Genomic DNA, 23,086 nt, shown 5'->3' on the forward strand with positions numbered 1-23,086 from the left:
CACACGCCAACCACTCTCTGCGTAAAGAACCTACCTCTGATATCCGTCCTGTATCTCCCACCATGAACCCTATAGTTATGCCCCCTTGTAATAGCTCCATCCACCTGAGGAAATAGTCTTTGAACGTTCACTCTATCTATCCCCTTCATCATTTTATAAACCTCTATTAAGTCTCCCCTCAGCCTCCTCCACTCCAGAGAGAACAGCCCTAGCTCCCTCAACCTTTCCTCATATGACCTACCCTCCAAACCAGGCAGCATCCTGGTAAATCTCCTCTGCGCTCTTTCCAGCACTTCCACATCCTTCTTATAGTGAGGTGACCAGAACTGCACACAATATTCCAAATGTGGTCTCACCAAGGTCCTGTACAGTTGCAGCATAACCCCACGGCTTTTAAACTCCAACCTCCTGTTAATAAAAGCCAACACACTCTAGGCCTTCTTCACAGCTCTATCCACTTGAGTGGCAACCTTTCGAGATCTATGGATATGGACCCCAAGATCTCTCTGTTCCTCCACAGTCTTCAGAACCCTACCTTTGACTCTGTAATCCACAGACAGTCACCCGAGGCTGGGAATCAAACCTGGGTTCCTGGCGTTGTGAGGCAGCAGTGCTAACCACTGTGCCACCATTCTGCCCTCAAGGAAATAGCACTGAAGGGCTTGCCCGGGATTTGAATCCAGGACATCTTGGTATGAAAAACCCAAAGCGAGATCCATAACCTAGACCAAGGTGCCATTCCTCCCACGGTGCTTTTTAAAAGCTCCGTGAGAATATTATAGCAAGGTGAGTAGATGGGCTGAATGGTCTTCCCCAACCTGAAATTTCCACTGTGCTGCTATATCTCTTTCATGTATTTCAGTTCTCTTTTCTTTTAAGAAAAACATTAAAACCTTTCACTTCTTCCCACAGCTCCCAACCTCATATTGGAGGAGGGGCAACATAAAAGAGGGTGGGGATTTTGATGGGTAAAAAGCGGCGCCAAATCAAAAGCCCTGACGGCAAGCGGATGGAAGCTTGAAGATGTTTATGCGAAGTGGGTGTATCTGGGTCGCTCTGCGTTAGCACAATAATTACAGAACTGTGTCAATCAAAGGAAGCATGTATTAGTCAGGCAGGCTTGCAAATATCCCCAGAGCCACAAAGCTTCGAGTCACAGTTATGGTAAGTACATTCTTCTGTTTCCCCTTTTATGGGGTTCTGTACTTTGTTGAGGCACCCGAGGAAAGGTAAATTTGAACTATTTTTCTGGGGTTCAGGAGCAACAGATTGGACAACCCAGCATCGCTGGTTCCAATTACCATCTATTAATACCCACCAATTGACTGGATCACCCTCATCAAATGATTCAAGAACTACCTCATTCTCAGCTGGAAAGGCTAAACGTTTATGCATTAGTGTCACAAGCAGGCTTACATTAACCCTGCAATGAAGTTACTGTGAAAATCCCCGAGTCGCCACACTCCGGCGCCTGTTCGGGTACACTGAGGGAGGATTTAGCATGCCCAATGCACCTAACCAGCACGTCTTTCAGACTGTGGGAAGAAACCGGAACACCCGGAAAAAACCCACCCAGACACATGTGCAGACTCCGCATAGGCAGTAACCCAAGCCGGGAATCGAGCCCGGGTCCCTGGCGCTGTGAGGCAGCAGCGCTAAACACTGTGCCACCTTGCAACAGTTTGAAGCAGAATTAAGCAATCTTGCTGAAATAATTATTGGAGCATGTTTCATCGTCTCATTTTTCGTCCCAGGCACCGAACATATTTTCCCTCTCATTTCCTCTGCTCCCAGATAAGTTATTTTTTAAGAGGAATTGTTTGCAGAATACATTCATCCCCAGAACATGAGCATCATTCTAGATTCCCTGGCTGAACGCTTTTACTGATGTCTGTTTTTAATTTGTGAATTTGAAATCTTTAATGTCTAAATTTCATTTGCTGTCTGGGTGGCACAGCTGCCTCACAGCGCCAGGGACCCGGGTTCAATTCCAGCCTCGGGTCACTGTCTGTGGAGAGTTTGCACGTTCTCCCCGTGTCTGTGTGGGTTACCTCCAGGAGCTCCGGTTTCCTCCCATAGGGTTGGGTGGATTGCCCGTGCAGGATAGTTTTTACAGGGAAATCGTGCAGGATAGTTTTTACAGGGAAATCACTTCAGACAAAACGTCTCAGGAATTCTCTAGATCCCCCGGATCTGACAGAAAGATTTAACCATAAACGCAAAGGAATGGGAACCTGGTCCTTAAAGCTGAAACGCAAAGGAATGGGAACCTGGTCCTTAAAGCTGAAACGCAAAGAAATGGGAACCTGGTCCTTAAAGCTGTTGTGCCATTCAGTTACAACACGACTCGCACTAAGTTGGGAATTAATGGACATGGGGAGTGGGTGGGAAAATGGAGTTGAAGATGAAAATCAACTATAATTGGTTGAGTTATTGCCATGAAGAATGCATCAGGGAACTATTGTCCTCCGTGCTTTCATTTAATTCAAATGTGTTGAATTGGCTGTGTCTCGGACACTACCCTGAAGAACTCCCTCAGTGATGTCCAGGGATTGAGGTGATAGACTTCCAACAGCCACAACCATCTTCCTTTGACCCAGCTATGACTCGACCCAGTGGATCCCTTGCTGAACAAATATCTATCAATCTTTGTTTTGACACTTTCCATTGGGCATTAGTTTAATACTTTTTGGGGCGGGGGGGGGGAGGGTGAGAGAGTTCTCAGCTTCTCCTCTGTAAAAAGTGCTTCTTGATATCAACCCTGAACAGCCTAGCTTGAAATGTAAGTCAATCCTCTTCTTCTGTTGTAGTGCCCTCCTTACGCCTCCCCATTTCTCCTTTTCCATTCCCCCATTCCTCCCCATTCCCCCTTCTTCCCCTCCCTTCGTCAACCTCCCCCTTCCCCCATCTCCCTTTCCCTACCCCTTCTCATTTCCTTGCACAGTAATGGCCATTGCTGGCAGCACATCTTGGTCACCATCCCATCATGCAACATTCAGGAGGTTGTCATTGACCAGAAATGGAAGTGGACCCCTGTGTTATGTGGGAGAGAGGATAGGAAGGCTCTGGCTGCTACTGGAGTTCCGGAATATGTTGGGTTTGATGAAAGAGTGAGAGAAAAATCTAATATTGACATTACAGGGAAGCAGTAGGTTGATTGGTTGATTGGTTGGTGAGTTACTGTTGTTAGGGTTAATGTGCAAATAGCAGGAAAATTAGAAAAGCTTAAAAGGGGGTGGCATGGTGGCACAGTGGTTAGCACTGATTCTTCACAGCGCCAGGGATCCAGGTTCAACTCTCGGCTTTGGGTCACTGTCTGTGTGGAGTTTGCACATTCTCCCCATGTCTGCGTGGGTTTCCTCCGGTTTCCTCCCACATTCTGAAAGACGTACTGGTTAGGTGCATTGACCTGAACAGGCGGCAGAGTGTAGCGACTAGGGGAATTTCACAGAAACTTCATTGCAGTGTTAATGTAAGCCTTACTTGTGACTAATAAATAAACTTTACTTCAATGTTCAAGAAGCTTCCCACTAAGGGTGGCTCGGTGGCACAATGATTAGCACTGCTGCCTCACAGCGCCAGAGACCCAGGTTCGATTCCTGGCTTGGGTCACTGTCTGTGTGGAGTTTGCACGTTCTCCCCATGTCTGCATGGGTTTCCTCCGGTTTCCTCCTACAGTCCGAAAGACGTGCTGGTTAGGTGCATTGGCCGTGCTAAATTCTCCCTCAGTGTATCCGAACAGGCGTTGGAGTGTGGCGACTAGGGGATTTTCACAATAACTTCATTGCAGTGTTAATGTAAGCCTACTTATGACACTAATAAATAAATGTAAGAGTGGCAGCCCCAACATCTTCTGAAGGATACCCCCAACACAAGCAGGATAAAATAAACCTTCATTAGAACCTGCAAAAGGAATGTCATTTCACTCTGCTAATTTTACTGATCCCCTGATGCTGACAACTGATAAAAGTAAATGTTGGATGGATAGACTACGGCAAATTGCCTCTTCGGCTGTGTGTGTGGGTGTGAGTGTGTGTGCATGTATATGTGTATGAGTGTGTTTGTGAGAGTGAGTGTGTGAGAGCTTGCATGAGTGTGGGAACATGAGAGCATATGAGAGTGTGTGTGTGTGTGTGTGTGTGTGCGTGTATATGTATTTGTGTGTGTGCGTGAGAGTGTGCTTGGTGATGTAGCATGTTCCAGCAGCTCCTACAGCTGTACTGGTGCCAAACGTGATGGCTCGCACACCTCTGGATTCCACCAGCAAGGCCGAGAGGGGGTTCTGATGCATTAGCAACCCAGAACCTCCCCATGTCCCACCCAGGCACTCACCCATTGTCTCTCGAGAAACAGGGAAGCCAATGGCAAGGTGTGGGACTTGAACTGTAGGTCATGTTATGTGCTGAGGATCAAACCTGAACCTGGAGATCATGTTGTCTAATACTTTAGCAACATTTGAATAAGTTTTAATTATTTTTCAATGTGACATTAAACAGAGGTTCCCTGTGGATGTAAAATATCTACATTGTTTCACAAGTTTAAGTTTATTCATTAGTGTCACCGGTAGATTTACATTAACACCGCAATGAAGTTACTGTGAAAATCCCCTAGTTGCCACATTCTGGCGTCTGTTCGGGTACACTGAGGGAGAATTTAGCATGGCCAATGCACCTAACCAGCATGTCTTCCAGATTGTGGGAGGAAACCGGTGCACCCGGAGGAAACCCACGCAGACATGGGGAGAACGTGCAGACTCCACACTTTCAGTGAACAAGCCGGGAATCGAACCCGGGTCCCTGGCACTGTGAGGGAGCAGTGCTAACCACTGTGCCATCCAAACAATAGCAGAGAAGTTCTCCCTCGTGCCCTTGCTAATACTTATTCCTCAGCCAACTTAGTTAAAAATATTTTCTGGCCATTATCACGCTGCAAATTATTAGGCCTTGCGAGGTACAAATTGGCTGTCACCTTTTCCCACAGACAGTGTAGCATTCTCTCAGTGCACGAAGAGTCTCAGACCAGATTACATGGGCGGTATGATGGTGCAGTGGTTAGCACTGCTATCTCACAGTGCCATGGACCCGGGTGCGATTCCCGGCTTGGGTCACTGTCTGCGCGGAGACTGCACGTTCTCCCCGTGTCTCTGTGGGTTTCCTCCAACAGTCCAAAGATGTGCGAGTTAGATGGCTTGACCAAGCTAAATTGCCCCTTAGCATCAGGGGGACTAGCTGGGGTAAATGCATGGTGTTATGGGGAAAGGGCCTGGGTGGGATTGTGGTCGGTGCAGACTCGGTGGGCCGAATGGCCTCCTTCTGTAGGATTCTATGATTCTATGCTAGCTACTCATTGAGCCAAGGCATCAGTTCTTCAATATATTTTACTTGTGTGCATTTATGTCTTTCTTTTAGCTAACTCTTACTTATTTCTACTTTGTAGGAAGATACCGAGATTTGCATAGATATCAATTCTGACGTGGAGAAGTACTACCTCACAACAATGTACTCCATCGAGTTCATACTGGGACTTCTCGGGAATGTCACTGTGATAAGTGGTTACATCTTCTGCCTGAAGAAATGGAAGTGCAGTAACATCTATCTCTTCTTCCTCTCCATCACAGATCTCTTTTTTATTTGCACACTCCCAATGTTTGTGATCCAGTATGCAAATGACAGTGAATGGTTCTACAGTGACCTGTGCTGTAAATTTAATCGGTATTTCCTCAACTGTAACCTTTACCTGAGCGTCCTCTATCTGACCTGTATCAGCGTCGATCGATATTTGCTGGTGAGGAACCCAACAAAGCTCCACTGGTTCCAAGAGAAGAGGACAGCTACCATCATCTGCTTCCTTTTGTGGGTCTTTGTCACTGTGGAGCTGGTGCCCATGTTCACCTTCATCGGCCCCAAGAACATCACAGACAATGACGATCACGCCATAGTGTGTGTCGATTATGCCAGTTCAGGGAATCCCAGAAACAGTCTGATTTACAGTATGTTTCTCACCATCGTTGACTTTATCTTCCCGCTCTGCATCATGGGATTCTGCTCCATCAGAACAGCCAAGAGCTTAAGGCAGATAAGCGCCCAGCGTCAACGGACGATGAATCTGGAAAAGCCTCACCGGCTGGTGATATTGGCATTGGTCATTTTCTTGGTACTCTTTACTCCTTACCATGTTATGCGCAACGTCCGCATTGCTTCCAGGATGGAGGGCTTAAAACCATCGTGCACGGTTCACAAGAGCATTAAGGCTGGCTATGCTTTCACCAGACCCATTGCCTACCTCAGCTCTGCCATCAACCCCATTTTCTATTTCATGCTGGGTGATCGATTCAGAGAGACGCTCTTCAGCAAGCTGCCATTCATTGGCCCAAGGTTAATGTCACAATCTTCATGCACCTAAATGGAAAACCTTCCACTTGAGCAAAGGGACAGCTCATTCAGTGTGGTCGGTGGCCATTTTGTTTCCCCGCCATCTTCTTTTTTGCAGCATGGCCGGTTTATAACTGAAAGTACTCTCAGTTTGTGCCTCACATATTCTTCGAGTGTGCCGAACTGTCATAGATTTCCTGCTTTCATTAATGGCAGCTGTTTAGAAGCTTGAATCTGTTGCTGATCGCTATCACCATATTCCCACCCTTAAGGCCAGCAGCACCACTGGGTGCACTTTTCCATTTCAGAGCTCCAGAATTAGCTATGTGGTCAGACACTAGCCCTGGGCTAGTTGCCCCCTGGGGCTGTGTAGACCAAGCAATGATGTGGAGATGCCGGCGTTGGACTGGGGTAAGCACAGTAAGAAGTCTCGCAACACCAGGTTAAAGTCCAACAGGTTTATTTGTAGCAAACGCCACTAGCTTTCGGAACTGGCTGTTCCTTCGTCAGGTGGGTGGGAGTTCTGATCACAAACAGGGCATACAGCGACACAAGCTCAATTTACATGAATAATGATTGGAATGTGAGTCTTTACAGCTAATCAAGTCTTAAAGGTACAGGCAATGTGAGTGGAGAGAGCATTAAGCACAGGTTAAAGAGTTGTGTATGGTTTCCAGACAGGAAAGTTAGTGAGATTTTGCAAGTCCAGGCAAGTCGTGGGGGTTACAGGTGGTGTGACATGAACCCAAGATCCCGGTTGAGGCCGTCCTCATATGTGCGGAACTTGGCTATCAGTCTCTGCTCAGCGACTCTGCATTGTCGTGTGTCGTGAAGGCCGCCTTGGAGAACGCTTACCTGAAGATGAGAGGCCGAATGCCCGTGACCGCTGAAGTGTTCCCCAACAGGAAGAGAACACTCCTGCCTGGTGATTGTCGAGCGGTGTTCATTCATCCGTTGTCGTAGCGTCTGCATGGTCTCCCCAATGTACTATGCCTCGGGACATCCTTTCCTGCAACGTATCAGGTAGACAACGTTGGTATTGACTCCAAAAGCATGTTTTTCATTGCTCCATGCTGTTATCCACCATGACATTTATTCCAAATTAGGTGGAGATGGTGGCGTTGGACTGGGGTGGGCACCGTAAGAAGTCTCACAACACCAGGTTAAAGTCCAACAGGTTCATTGGGAATCACGAGCTTTCGGAGCACTGCTCCTTTGTCAGGTGAGTGGAGGTTAGTTCACAAACACGGCATATATAGACAAAGACACAATTACAAGATAATTACAGAAGCTCGTGATTCCAAATAAACTTGTTGGACTTTAACCTGGCATTGTGAGACTTCTTACTATGCCATATTAAGCAGTTTTGTGCAGTGACCCATATCAGGGTACGGTAGACCAGTGTGATATGATGGAATGAGAGAAAGAGGCTACATTTGTTCCTTATTTTCTACTGATCAGATCATCTGTCTTTACTTGTCATTACTCACAACACCAACTTCTATTTATACAGAGTCGTAGAATCCCTACAATGCAGGAGGAAGTCTTTAGGACCATCGAGTCTGCACCGATCACAATCTCACCCAGGCCCTATTCCCATAACCCTACTTATTTACCCCGCTAATCCCCCTGACACTTGGGTCAATTTAGCACGGCCAATCAACCTAATCCGCACATCTTTGCACTGTGGGAGGAAACCGGAGCACCCGGAGGAAATCCACGCAGACATGGGGAGAATGTGCAAACTTCACACAGACTGTAACCTGGGCCCGGAATTGAACCCGGGTCCCTGGCACTATGAGGCAGCAGTGCTAACCACTGCGCCGCCATGTGCTAAATTGCCAGTCGGCAGTGACTAGTGATCGTAAGCTTAAGGAGTGATGGGACTCGGTTTGACACAGACGGCAAAGCTTTGATTGTGTTTAAAGTTTCCATTAGTGAATAGCCAAGCCAAAGAATATCACAGCAAGAGAGCAAACACCATCCAGTCTCTGCATTTTCCAGGTTCCCCCACAAAATGTTCAGCATACAAGGCACCCCTCCATTCTGAAAAGATGAAGGTTTGACGCAAAATCTAAAACTGATGGTTCTCAAGCCTGTTGCTTGGCCGGCTCACCTGAACTATCCCTGACTCGAAATAGAGGAATGAAAGTTGAATCCTGTCGACTGCACTGAGTTCCCTATCTCAAACCACATACTCAGACTCTGCTCAGTGCAGCTGGGTTCGAACACAAGCATTTCACAATGTCTGGTTGTCAATTGAGGAACAAAAGTGGATAGTCAGTTCCCATATCGGAAAGCCAGCAGCAGGGTTGGTTGGATATATTGGAAACAAAAACGAGAAGGGTCAGGAAAATAATCACTGCACAACGTCAGATTTGGACGAGGAAGGAATGGCTGTGGGAAGTGAGGAATTGTACTGCTGCCCTGGGAGCATAAAGGTGGGATTTTCCAACCGCGCTCACCCCGAAACCTGAAATTCCCACCCAAGGTCAATGGAGCTTTCCATGGTCCGCCCCTTGCCCGCTCCAATTCCCATGGCGGGCAGGACGGAAAAATTTGCCCCAATGAATTAGTAGGGCACAATGTAAATTATCTGTGATTTTTGACAGGAAGGAAAAAAATGGGCCAAAGACCACAGATTCCCAACAGTGCAGAAGGAGGCCATTCAGCCCATCGAGTCTGCGCCGACCACACTCCCACCCAGGCCCTATCTCCATCACCCTACTTATTTACCCTACTAACCCCCTGACACTGAGGGGCAATTTAGCATGGCCAATCCACCTAACCCGCACATCCTTGGAGTGTGGGAGGAAACCAGAGCACCCGGAGAAAACCCACGCAGACATGGGGAGAATGTGCAAACTCCACACAGATAGTGGCATAGGCCGGGAATCGAACCGGTGTCGCGAGTACCGTGAGGCAGCAGTGCGAACCCGTTGTGCCACCATGCCGACCATGCAGAATGGTTTAAAGAAAATCGGTTTGTGTCAAGTTAGCAAGATAAAAGTCAGCAACAGTTCGTTATTGATTCAGGAATATGATTTTAAAGTAAGAACTTGCTTATTTAAACCAGAAAATATAATCTCGCCTTTCATCGTTGCCACAAGTATAACATTAGGCAATAAATTATTCTGTTTACACTCATCAATGTCTACATTTCACTCTTGTGATTTTGTCATTGGGGCAAGTCATATGTAGTTCCTTCAGCTTCATGTCTCAATAAGGATATTGCAACACTCACATCAACAACATAATATCTTCTCACTGTTATTGCTTAGGTTTACATTATCATTATATTATCATTGAGCTAACTTGATTGAAATAATCATGCTGAATGCCATGTCACGTGAAAGAATTAGTATTTTATACAAACATCAACGTATCATGGTAAAGAACTTGTATAAAAATTATTAAAAATTCTTTATTTCTCCATTGCTTCTGTGTGCATTTTATAGAAAGCAGTGCTTTGTGAGTGGGAATTATTCTATTCAGCAAGTGAATTTGCTGAATTCTATCCAAGCCATTTGAACACCGGCTCCGGTCACTGTCTGTGTGGAGTTTGCACGTTCTCCTCGTGTCTGCGTGGGTTTCCTCCGGGTGCTCCGGTTTCCTCCCACAGTCCAAAGATGTGCGGGTTAGGTTGATTGGCCAGGTTAAAAATTGCACCTTAGAGTCCTGGGATGTGTAGGTTAGAGGGATTAGCGGGTAAATATGTGGGGGTAGGGACTGGGTGGGATTGTGGTCGGTGCAGACTCGATGGGCCGAATGGCCTCCTTCTGCACTTAACAAAAAAAAAACACCACAGCCGGGGTTCTCCCAAAAAAGTTCTCAATTCGGATAAAAACTGGTGTAACTCTTTGTGGTTTTCTCAGTGGGAGTTTGAGAATGAATCTCCCACTCTCTGTGCACTGCAGAGTGCCCTCGCGAGATTCACACTGAAAATCTATTGCCACTGCAGAGGCTGGCAGCATAGCGCCAAGCGGGCCACTGCGCATGCGCCGGGATGCCCGAGCGGAGATGGGTGCATGTGCAATAATCCCGCACTGCCAGCCTCCCGATCGCTGGCCAGCCCCGTGACCCCCGCAACGCTGGCTTCCAGAGTCACCCACCCCCCGATTGCTGACCACCTGGATGGTTCCAGCAGACCAACTCTTTCCCCCCTCCCCCCCAGCCCTTTCCCATCCTTTACCACTGACCCCGATGCAGAGTGGCAGCGGGACCCCCTCCCCCCCTCCCCACCCTCATCAATCTCCCCCACATTGGCCCCACCCCACCCCAATGGGCTCCACCCCCTCTGGCCCCACACCCTTGGCACTGCCAGATGAATGGTAGGCAATGCCAAGGTGCCCCGTGGGCATTGCCACTTTGCCCTTTGGGCAGTGCCAGGGGGCCAGGCTGGCACTGCCAGGTTAACAATGCCCAGGGGGCACCTCCATTACCCCTGACCTCCTGGGGGTGCCTCAATGGCCTCCCTTCAATCCAGCAGGGTGGCACAGTGGTTAGCATTGCTGCCTCACAGCTCCCCATTAGTGGGGATTTGTTGTAAAGCCCGCTGGAGTGAACCACTCCTGGCGGGGGGTGGGTGAGAGGCTCACAGGCCTGGAAACTTCAGTCCCGGGCCCACTAATGAGATAGAAAATTGAATTTAAATATTTAAATCAGCCCCACACGCAGAGATGCGCAGAGGCTGTGGCGCCCAGTGGGGAGCCCGTTAAACAGCCTCCACTGATGTCTCCTGGGCTGGGAGAATCCCCACCCCCCCCCCCCCCCCCCCCAGCTCCCCACATTTCTTTGCTGAAAGTCGCAAACACCATAAGGAACACTGGGCGGCACGGTGGCAGTGATTACCACTGCTGCCTCACAGCGCCAGGGATCCGGGTTCAATTCCGGCCTCGGGTCGCTGCCTGTGTGAAGTACTCCAGTTTCCTCCCCCATTCCAAAAATGTGTGGGTTAGGTTGATTGGTTATGCTAAATTGACCCGAGTGTCAGGGGATTAACAGGGTAAATATGTGGGGGTACGGGAATAGGGCCTGGGTGAGATTGTGGTCAGTGCAGACTTGATGGGCTGAAAGGCCTCCTTCTGCACTGTACGGATTCTATGATTCTATGACAAATGCATAAGGGAACAGACAACATAGACCTTCAAGCCTGCTCTGTTATTCAGTAAGATGATGGCTAATCTTTTGCCTCAACCCCAACTTCCCATATTCCCAACACGCCTTAATTTCCTCCGTATCCAAAAATCTGCTGATCTTTGTCCAAAATATAGTCCACAGCTGAGCATTCAGAACTTTCTGCAGCAGAAAATCCCAAAGGTTCATTCATCATTTTATCAAGGAATTTCTCCCCATCTCAAATGGCCGCCCCATATTTGGAGACTGTGACTCCTGTGTTTCCACTGGGGGGTGAAACTACAACTTGGGGGCATAGCCTCAAAATAAGGGGGAGCAGATTTAGGACTGAGTTGAGGAGGAACTTCTTCACACAAGGGGTAGTGAATCTGTGGAATTCCCTGCCCAGTGAAGCAGTTGAGGCTTCCTCATTGAATGTTTTTAAGGCAAGGATAGACACATTTTTGAACAGTAAAGGAATTAAGGGTTATGGTGAGCGGGCGGGTAAGTGGAGCTGAGTCCACAAAAAGATCAGCCATGATCTTATTGAATGGCGGGGCAGGTTCGAGGGGCCAGATGGCCTACTCCTGCTCCTAGTTCTTATGTTCTTATGTTGCAATCACCCCAGTCAAGGGAAACATCTTCCCAGCATCCAGTCGACCAAGCTCTGTGGAAATTGTGTATGTTTTCAATGAGATCATCTCTCACTCTTCTAACCTTTTAGGGGGTTCATGCCAAGTCTCTTCAAACCACTGCTCACAGCAAAGTCCTTTCATTCCATTAATCAGTCTGGTGAATCTTTGTTGCACAGTGGTTAGCATTGCTGCCTCACAGCTCCCCATTAGTGGGGATTTGTTGTAAAGCCCGCTGGAGTGAACCACTCCTGGCGGGGGGAGGGTGAGAGGCTCACAGGCCTGGAAACTTCAGTCCCGGGCCCACTAATGAGATAGAAAATTGAATTTAAATATTTAAATCAGCCCCACAAGTCCTTAGATGTGGGCTGGAGTTTTCAGCCCCGGGCATGGCTCAACTTAAGGGCGGCACAGTGGCACAGTGGTTAGCGCTGCTACCTCACAGCTCCAGGGACCCGGGTTCGATTCCCGGCTTGGGTCACTGTCCGTGTGGAGTTCACACGTTCTCCCCGCATCTGTGTGGGTTTCCTCCAGGTGCTCCGGTTTCCTCCCACAAGCCAAAGATGTGCGGGTTAGTTGCATTGGCCATGGTAAATTGTGGTGAGATCGGCCAGTATGATTGCACACACAGACATTGGGTGGAGATTAGGCTAGAAAATCCCAGCCATGGTTTCTGTATAATGGTGATACCTTATCCCTTCACATACCAATGAAGTTTATTTATTAGTCACAAGTAGGCTTACATTAACACTGCAATGAAGTTACTGTGAAAATCCCCCAGTCGCCACATTCCGGCGCCTTTTCGGGTACACTGAGGGAGAATTTAGCATGGTCAATGCACCCTAACCAGCACATCTTTTCGACTGTTGGAGGAAACTGGAGCACCCGGAGGACACCCGCACAGACACGGGGAGAACGTGCAGACTCCACACAGACAGTGACCCAAGCCAGGAATCGACCTGGCGCTGTGAGGCAGCAGTGCCAACTACTGTGCCACCCTGCTTCCTCAGTCCAACTCTTAAAGTCAACACTCAAACCTAACTTTTTAGCCTTTCCAGTGTTGCTGCTTCTCTGCTGCCAGGTTTCCTGAGTGAGGTTATGCAATGCATGACAGTTTGTAAAACACACACATCACCGGAACTTGGGGCCAGGCGTCGATTCAGCTGCTGTAATCCAGCTGTCAGCTTGCACAACTGGTTGCTCAATACGCAAACCAGCACAGGAAAGAAGGAACTAAATAAGGAAACAAGAACTCCTTGGTGCTGCCCCTGAGAGCGGTGGAGATCTGAATCAAATCGTCACCTAGACCCATTGCTCAGGCGTGAGGCAGGAGAAGGGGTATCAAATGGGAGGCCTGTCTTGACCTCAGCCAAAATTCATAGCCATGCTTTCCAGTACATGGGTTGCTTGTTAGATTAGGAATAAAAAGAACAAAGAACAAAGAAAATTACAACACTCCAAGCCTGCACCAACCATGCTGCCCGACTTAACTAAAACCCCCTACCCTTCCAGGGACCATATCCCTCTGTTCCCATCCTATTCATGTACTTGTCAAGACGCCCCTTAAAAGTCACTACCGTATCCGCTTCCACTACCTCCCCCGGCAACGAGTTCCAGGCACCCACTGCTCTCTGTGTAAAAAATCCGCCTTGTACATCTCCTTTAAACCTTGCCCCTCACACCTTAAACCTATGCCCCCTAGTAATTGGCTCTTCCACCCTGGGAATGTTGTGTTTCCCTACTTTACCATTTGTTTCCCAGCTTTTATCCATTACTATTCAATTGCCTCTCCGACATTGCCAGCAATCTCCCCATTCCCACCTCTAACCTTTCGCTGCCATTCCTTTCCCTCCTTTTCTTTCTTACCCGTCGTCTTGTGAAGCTGAGGGATTGAACGTACCTCATCTTGGACGTGCCTGGTGAGGAATGGGGTTGTCCACAGTATCTGGTACTGGTGTGACAATGTCAGGATTGCAAGTACTGCTCAGGAATTTTTTTAAAAATTCATTTGTGGGACAAGGGCGTCGCTGGCTGGCCAGCATTTATTGCCCATCCCTAGTTGCCCAGAGGGCAGTTGAGAGTCAACCACATTCCTGTGGCCTGAAGCCACATGTAGACCAGACCAGGTAAGGACAGCAGATTTAAGTAAAAGTTTATTTATTAGTCACAAGTAGGCTTACATTCATACTGCAATGAAGTTACTGTGAGAATCCTCCAGTCACCACATTCCGGCCCCTGTTCGGGAACACCGAGGGAGAATTTAGCATGGTTAATGCACTTAACCCACACATCTTTGGACTGTGGGAGGAAACCGGAGCACTCGGAGGAAACCCACGCAGACACGAGGAGAACATGCAAACTCCACACAGACAGTGACCCAAGCCGGGAATTGAACCCGGGTCTCTGGTGTTGTGAGGCAGCAGTGCCACCGTGCCACCTTTATTTATTTCCCTAAAGGACATTAGTGAACCAGATGAGGTTTTACAACAATTGACAATGGTTTCATGGTTATCAGTAGATTCTTAATTCTAGTTATTTTTTTATTGAATTCAAATTCCACCAACTGCTGTGGCGGGATTTGAACCCGGGTCCCCAGAACATTAGCTGAGCTTCTGGATTAACAATCTAGCGATAATACCACTGGGCCATCACCTCCCTTAATGTGTCAGAGTGAAGTGCTCCTCCTTATTCAAACAGTATAAAAGTTACCTCAGCAGACTCAATCCTTCCAGCTTTCCTTGCTGCCTTCTATTGCCGGAACCTTTGGGAGGGCAGTAAACTCTAACACATACCTGAGTCAGATTGGGCAGTAATATCGAGGTGATATCTTTGAAAATTACAGTTCCAATTGGACAGTGTTTTAATTCTATGTGGGTTTAGCAGCAGTGGAAGGTGAGTATTTTTATCAGACAGTTTTATGCTCTATATGAAACACGAAGGATGTGGGAGTTTATGAGTCATTGGAACATGAAAGGAGGTGGTGTTGTGGTGGTATTGTCACTGAACTAGTAATCCAGAGATCCAGGACAAGATCTGGGGACCAGGGTTCGAATCCCACCAAATCTGGAAGCCTAATGATGACCATGGAATGATTAGCGAGAAAACCCATCTGGTTCACTAATGTCCTTTAGGGAAGGGAAATCTGCCACCTTTACCTGGTCTGGCCTACATGTGATTCCAGAGCCACAGCAATGTGGTTGACTCAAAGCCCTCTGAAATTGAGGGCAGTCAGGGATGAGCAATAAATGCTGGCCCAGCCAGTGATGGCCACATCCTATAAGTGAATAAAATAAGATGTGACATCCATTAAAATGATTGCATGGAAAATCCCAGAGAACGATCTCCTGCTGTCAACAGACCTGAGCATTAATCCTGAAATTTCCTGGATACAGTATCTCTTGCCCCACCCTGCGTGTTGAATTTTCAGAGCCTTCCTGCCGGTGGGATCTTCCAGTCCCGCCAAAGACTGGCCACCCCCCGAACCCCCGCGATGGGTTCTCTGGTGGCACAGCCTGTGAGCAACACAAATGGACAATGGAAAGCCAGCTACACCACCAGATAACCCATCACAGGTGTCGGGAAAATCCTGGCCAAAGTTTTCCCATTAATAGTTTGAAACCTTTGGTCAAATCACCCTTTAACCTTTTAAATTTCAAGCAATATAACCTGGGAAGGTGGTGGCCTAATGGTATCATCGCTCGTCTATTAATCCTGAAACTCAGCTAATGTTCTGGGGACCGGGTTCGAATCCCGCCACGGCCGTGGTGGAATTTGAATTCAATAAAAAAATCTGGAATTATTAATCTACTGATGACCATGAAACCATTGCCAATTGCCAGAGAAATCCATCTGGTTCACTAATATCCTTTAGGGAAGGAAATCTGCTGCCCTTACCTGGTCTGGCCTACATGCGATTCCAGAGCCACAGCAATGTTGTTGACACTCAAATGCCCTCTGAAATGGCCTAGCAAGCCACTCAGTTCAAGGGCAACTAGGGATGGGCAATAAATGCTGACCAGCCGACGATGCCCATGTCCCATGAATGAGTAAAAATAAACTCATCTCTTAATTTAACTGGGGCGCATAAGGCATATACACGGGTACAGCCCACCTTGCTTCTCTCTGGAAAGGAGAAGGCAATCTATTCCCCTCACTTTGCATGCAGTGTATCAGTCATCTCCCTAACACAGCAATGGATCGTGAATTGAGAGATATTCCCTGCTTCAGCCTGGAAGGATCAGAAAATGAGAAGGTTCATGGCCATGGCCATCTTCAGAGCCTAATAATAATATTATTAGAAAGGTGGCAAAAGATATTTTACATTTGCCCAGTCATAATGGTGATGGCACACTATACTCTAAAAGTAGGGATGGTGTCTTAGCCTTTTCACAATTAGAGAAAGTAATCCCAATCGCAGTTGTCAAGAGGTTGTTTAATTTTAAGACTAGCAAGGATTCGATGGTTCTAGCGCCACACGATTTAGACACACGATGCAACTAGTTGAGGAGTCTGACGTCATCAGAGAAGTAGAGGATTTGGACCAGCGGAATGTGGTTTACCAGCAAGCAGGTAACAAAGAGAGTCCAATTTTGGACTGGCGAAAACTTGAAGCCTATAAACAGTCCAAGTTAATTTATCAAGGCATCGGCAATGCCATCCTCACCCTGCTCTGAGGCTGCAGGTCTTCCTGCAAGGGTTGGCAGCTTGCAGTCGGCACCTTCTGAGTCAAACACAGAGATTGCACCCACTGTTCCTCACTGAGAGAATTGCTCCCTCAAAATCCTGAGTGGTCATGGCCTTCCGTCCTTTTGTTCGCAATATGAGGTTCCGAGGATTGTTGTCTATTTCGACTTTAAGATTACGTGAGGAGTGTAATGTGACGTGTTCTGAAATCTGCCAAGCAATAGGCCTTTGTAAATTGGCCGTTGAAGATTAAAGGAAGGTCTAGGTTGTGCTGCTGGAAAGCAGAATGTTCATTCTTGGAAACAATGGCAGTAGCATCTGTGCTTATGGTACTTAGGCTGCTAGGCTCCAAATTACTTGGAAGGTGTTTGAAATGTCAAGTTTCAAACATTTATGTTTTGAACTGCCCACATACTTCCCCTCCAATTCAATTTTCAAGTTTTCTGACGACACCACTGTAGTGGGTCAGATCTCAAACAATAATGAGACAGAGTACAGGAATGAGATAGAAAATATGATGCAGTAACAATAATCTCTCCCTCGATGTCAACAAAACAAAGGAGATTGCCATCGACGTCAGGAAGCGTAAAGGAGAACATGCCCCTGTCTACATCAATGGAGACGAAGTAGAAAGGGTCGAGAGCTTCAAGTTTTTAGGTGTCCAGATCACCAACAACTTGTCCTGGTCCCCCCATGCCGACACTATAGTTAAGAAAGCCCACCAATGCCTCTACTTTCACAGAAGACTAAGGAAATTTGGCATGTCAGCTACGACTCTCACCAACTTTTACAGATGCACCATAGAAAGCATCATTTCTGATTGTATCACAGCTTGGTATGGCTCCTGCTCTGCCCAAGACTGCAAGGAACTATAAAAGATCGTGAATGTAGCCCAATCCATCACGCAGACCAGCCTCCCATCCATTGACTCTGTCTACACTTCCTGCTGCCTCGGAAAAGCAGCCAGCATAATTAAGGACCCCACACACCCCGGACATTCTCTCTTCCACCTCCTTCCGTCGGAAAAAAATACAAAAGTCTGAGGTCCAACCAACTCAAGAACAGCTTCTTCCCTGCTGGCATCTGACTTTTGAATGGACCTACCTTGCATTATGTTGATCTTTCTCTACACCCTAGCTATGCATGTAACACAACATTCTGCACTGTCTCGTTTCCTTCTCTATGAACGGTATGTTTTGTATGTATTGTGTGCAAGAAACAATGCTTTTCACTGAATGTTAATATATGTGACAATAATAAATCAAATCAAATCAAAATATACTTAACTTAGAAACTTAGAAACATCCTTCCAGATTAGAGTGTGAGGTCTAAAGAATACTTACTCTACCTGGATACAAGGGCCATGTGATTCATGTTGCCAGGAAGATAGGTTTTGAGAGGGGTAAGATTCCTTAGGATTTCATTGGGAGTTGGGTTCTCAACTTTGCTAAAACATACCACAGAATCTCACAGTCTGAGATTTTGCCGTCCGCCCCTCCCCCCTTGGTGTGTTTCCAGTGGCAGAACTGGCTCACCATTGGCTGCTGACAGGATCTTCTATTCATGATCATGTGACGGCATTTTGTATGTCTCAATCTCCCTGCCACCAGGTAACACGACGCGGGTGGGGGGAGGGGAACGTGGGGGAGAAGTTGCCGGAAGATCCTGCCCACAGGCTGTCAGTTTGTCAGGTTATGGAGAGAGAGATCAACTGGAGGCAAGAGTTTCTGTGGTTCGCTATTGTTATTATTCAGGTCAGAAACTCCAAAGTGTTTTATGAAATGTGCCTCGATCATAACTTTTGCAATATGTATTTGGCTAGGATAAGCATGAGATGTTGCATCTCATGTATGATTCAAATGACTCACTAGGGAGATTTTATCAAACAAATTTTATTTCAGAATACAATTAACATATAGCAATAATTTTTACCAATTACAAACATGAAAAAAAACTTGATATTTTATAAACCTTAACAACTATATACAACCAAACAAACTTCCCTATAAACATACAGCTGCCACTGGTTCACCACAGAAAATACGAATGCTTATGTGGTGCTGGAACTTAGTCCTTTGGTTGGAGAATTGAAACCCTGGCTTCCCACCCTTGTAACCTCCAGCAGACCTCCAAGTCAAGATAATGCCATTGTTGGCCTTTAGTTTTTCCCAGCAAACCACTGCAAGAGACAGAGATACTCGCATTATGAACTAGCAACCCACCAACAGCAGAATTTTCACTCCTGGAAGGCAAGAAGATCTGCTTCCAGCGAGCTAACAGAATTTGCAATGCCTGGGGGAGAAACACAGAAACACTGATTTTCAGTCTGATGTCCAAACGTCTTCTAAACTAAGAAACACCTCATCCAGTAGCCCAAAACTGAAAGTAAAACTTGAAAAAAACCTGCCCAAAGGCATCTGACACATCCATCATTCTTTCTCCAACAATTTAGGGTCATAAAAATCCCAGAAAGTGCCTGAGGCCCAGGGTAAAAATAAACAAAACCCCATTTAATCTGTTGAAGCAGCAATAAAAGGACTTTGAATCATAGAATCATACATTACTTACAGTGTAGAAGAGGCCATTCGGCCCATTGAGACTGCACCAACAACAATTCCACCCAGGCCCTATCCCATAACCGCATGTATTTACCCTGCTAACCCCTCTGACAAAAAGGGGCAATTTAACATGGCCAATCTACCTAATCCGCACATCGTTGGAGTGTGGGAGGAAACCCATGCAGACACGGGGAGAATGTGCAAACTCCACACAGACAGTGACCCGAGGCCGGAATTGAATCTGAGTCCCTGGCAGTGTGAGGCAGCAGTGCCGCCCAAACATCAAATGAAACATACATAGAAACATAGAAACCCTACAGTGCAGAAGGAGGCCATTCGGCCCATCGAGTCTGCACCGACCACAATGCCACCCAGGCTCTACCCCCACATATCTACCCGCTAATCCCACCAACCCACGCATCTCAGAATTCCAAGGGGCAATTTTTTTTTTTTTAACCTGGCCAATCAACCTAACCCGCACATCTTTCGACTGTGGGAGGAAACCGGAGCACCCGGAGGAAACCCACGCAGACACGAGGAGAATGTGCAAACTTCACACAGACAGTGACCCGAGCCGGGAATCGAACCTGGGACCCTGGAGCTGTGAAGCAGCAGTGCTAACCACTGTGCTACCGTGCCGTCCTAATTTAGACATTAGAGATTTCAGATTCAGAAATTAAAAACAGGCATCAATAAAAGCATTTAATCGGGGAATCGAGAATAATACCCATGTTCTGGGAATGAGTATGTTCTGTAAACAATTCCTTTTAAAAAATAACTTATCTAGGAGCATACAGACAGTCCACACAAACGCCACACACCCGAGGTCGGGATTGAACCTGGGTCCCTGGCACTGTGCGGCAGCAATGCTAACCACTGTGACTTCTAAGCAGACAGCTTGGGGCCTGCTTATTACTGCAGAGAACGTGATCAAAAATGCATTTCTTTAAAGTACAAGAGTCACACTGCGGAGGAATGTATTGGGCGAGAGTTCACAATTGGATTGACCAGACCAAATTCATGAAGATTTAAAACAAAGCTGGAATATTTGCCTAACTTGAGTTAGCAGGGGAACCACCAAGGAGATCCTTTGCCAGTTTTGGGATTAAAAATTCCCAGGCCGGCAAAGGAAAGAAATGGAAATAGATGCTTGGGAATTGCGAATTACGTTGGACTAGGTCCAAGAAAATCAAATGCCTACTTCAAGAACAGTGTAAAATATTCCTGAGATGTGGGTTTATCATGAGTGGGTTTGGGGGTGGCACGGTGGCACAGTGGTTAGTATTGCTGCCTCACAGCACCAGGGACCCAGGTTCAATTTCTAGCTTGGGCCACTGTCTGTGTGGAGTTTGCATGTTCTCCCCATGTCTGCGTGGGTTTCCTCCGGGTGCTCTGGTTTCCTCCCACAGTCTGAAGGACGCGCTGGTTAGGTGGTGCACTGACCCAAACAGGCGCCGGAGTGTGGTGACTAGGGGAATTTTATAGTAACATCATTGCAATGTTAATGTAAGCCTTACTTGCAACTAATACATAAACTTTAAACTTTATCAATTGAATAAGAAGTAAAAGAGGAATGTTGTATCCTATAATTTAAAGGATAAGTTGCTAATAATAGGTTTTTGATCAATGGTGTTTGTGGTCTTTTTGTTACAGTAAAAATATGAAATCATGTTGTGTCTTCCTTTCAGATAAAATTTGGAAGTTCAGATTTCTTGTTAGTGGTCACTGCGGGGATCATAATGCTTTCTGCCTCTCCTTTTCTTCCCTTTTTGAGTAGCTTGTCCATCTCTGTGTGACATCTGTTCACCTTTCCTGCCATGTTGCAGGCCAAGGGGGGGTGGAAACATTGATTGCACAGAAAACATAAAAAGAAGTTAAAAGTTTATTTATTATTCACAAGTAGGCTTACATTAACACTGCAATGAAGTTACTGTGAAAATCCCCTAGTCGTCACTCTCTGGCGCCTGTTCGGGTACACTGAGGCAGAATTTAGCACGGCCAATTCACTTAATCTGCACATCTTTGGACTATGGGAGGAAACCAGAGCACCTGGAGGAAACTCATGCAGACACAGAGAGAACGTGCAGACTCCACACAGACAGTGACCCAGGCTGGGAATCAAACCTGGGTCCCTGGTGCTGTGAGGCAGCAGTGCGAACCACTGTGCCATAGATGATATTCAATTGAATTTTATAGCAGTGGTGGTACCACAATGAGAAAATCAGTCAGGTCTCCAAATACTGTTCATTATTCAGTAACTATTTCTTGAAAGTGTGGTGAAGAGGAGGAAGTTCACGCAGTTATATAAGGAATGCATCGTATTTACAGCATCAGAAACGGGCCTCTTCAGCCGAACTGATCCATGCTAGCCAAGGGAACATATTGGAACTAATAGTTACTATCTTTAGTGTTCTAAGTGGCCGAACGGTGGCACAATGGTTAGCACTGTTGCCTCACAGTGCCAGGAACCCAGGTTCAATTCCGGCCTCGGGTGATGTGGAGTTTGCACTTGCTGCCTATGACCGGATTCCCCCGGGTGCTCCGGTTTTCTCCCACAGTCCAAAGATATTCAGGTTAGGTGGATTGGCCATGCTAAATTGTCCCTTAGTCTCCCAATACCTGTATGTTAGGTGGATTGACCAGGCTAAATTGCCCTTAAGGTCCAAACATGTGCAGATTAGATGGATTAGCAGGGTAAATATGTGGGGTTACAGAAATAGGGTGGGGGTGAGGACCTAGGTAAAATACTCTGTCAGAGACAGTTGGTGCAGACCTGATGGGCTGAATGGACTCCGTAAGTTTTTCGGGCAACACCAACGCATATAAGGACTGTAAAACGCACATTGGCCAATTAAGTGGTAGAAGTGGCCACGTTTGGCTGCAGAAACTGGCTGTTTTCTCCCAGCAGGCTCAACCCTGCCTGTGTAGAGAAAGGGCACCTCCAGTCGAATTCACAAACGGTCATGGTCCAGACAGGCTGCTGATTGGATTAACTGAATCACAAAGGGAGCAGATGACGTCACCAGACCAGACCTGCATCGAGATTGGAAGATCGATACCAGCCACAATGTACCTGGATAAGATACAATAGATACGATAATCGGGCTATCCAGCAGTAAGGAGAAACCCATCTCCATGATGGGAAAGCAATCTGTAAGCCCCGGTAAAGTGATTAGGAACATCGATGGGCCATTCATACTGGACAAGGCAGTCTCAGCCGTTTGTGATTTCAATAGACTGTGGTATCACTGAGGCTGATAGCGATCCAGGACCATTGTTCTTGCAATTGCCGGTGGGGGCGGAGCTCACGGGACTTTTGAAATCTGAACTTTAAAAAGTGTAGCTTCGCAGCCATTTTTTTCTCTTTTTTCTCTTCGGACCAGCATGGCAACTCTCTCACCCTCCTGAACCATATTGCAGACAGCAGTTTTCCAGCACACAGCCAGCCCAGAAGGTCAAGGTCAGCTCAACTGAGTATTTCCTCGTAATTCATGAAGTTCCCGAGGGTAACATAGCAGTGGAGGCTTTTGTGGGAATGGTGGGTGCATGAACCTTTTCATAGTATAAGATATTGCTAACACTGTTTAAAGTTAAAATTTATGTTGTGCCTGTTTAGTTTTGTCCCCATAGTCATAGTTATAGAGTATAAGATACCTATATGTTGTCTTCTGGTGTTGATGAGGTTTAATTTTGGTGTTTAATAAAAGATATATGATTTGAACTCGAT

At 46.8% G+C, this 23,086-nt stretch overlaps 1 protein-coding gene across 1 annotated transcript; it reads left to right on the forward strand.

Annotated features, from left to right (window-relative positions):
• Positions 1–1,123: 1,123 nt before the first annotated feature.
• LOC144487176 (succinate receptor 1-like) lies at positions 1,124–9,633 on the forward strand. Its single transcript, XM_078205235.1, has 2 exons — positions 1,124–1,164; positions 5,437–9,633. The coding sequence occupies exons 1-2, from the start codon at positions 1,162–1,164 to the stop codon at positions 6,400–6,402; spliced, it is 969 nt and encodes a 322-aa protein (XP_078061361.1). The 5' UTR covers positions 1,124–1,161; the 3' UTR covers positions 6,403–9,633.
• The last annotated feature ends 13,453 nt before the right edge of the window (positions 9,634–23,086 follow it).

This window comes from Mustelus asterias, chromosome 3 (assembly GCF_964213995.1).
Source record: "Mustelus asterias chromosome 3, sMusAst1.hap1.1, whole genome shotgun sequence".
NCBI lineage: Eukaryota > Metazoa > Chordata > Chondrichthyes > Carcharhiniformes > Triakidae > Mustelus > Mustelus asterias.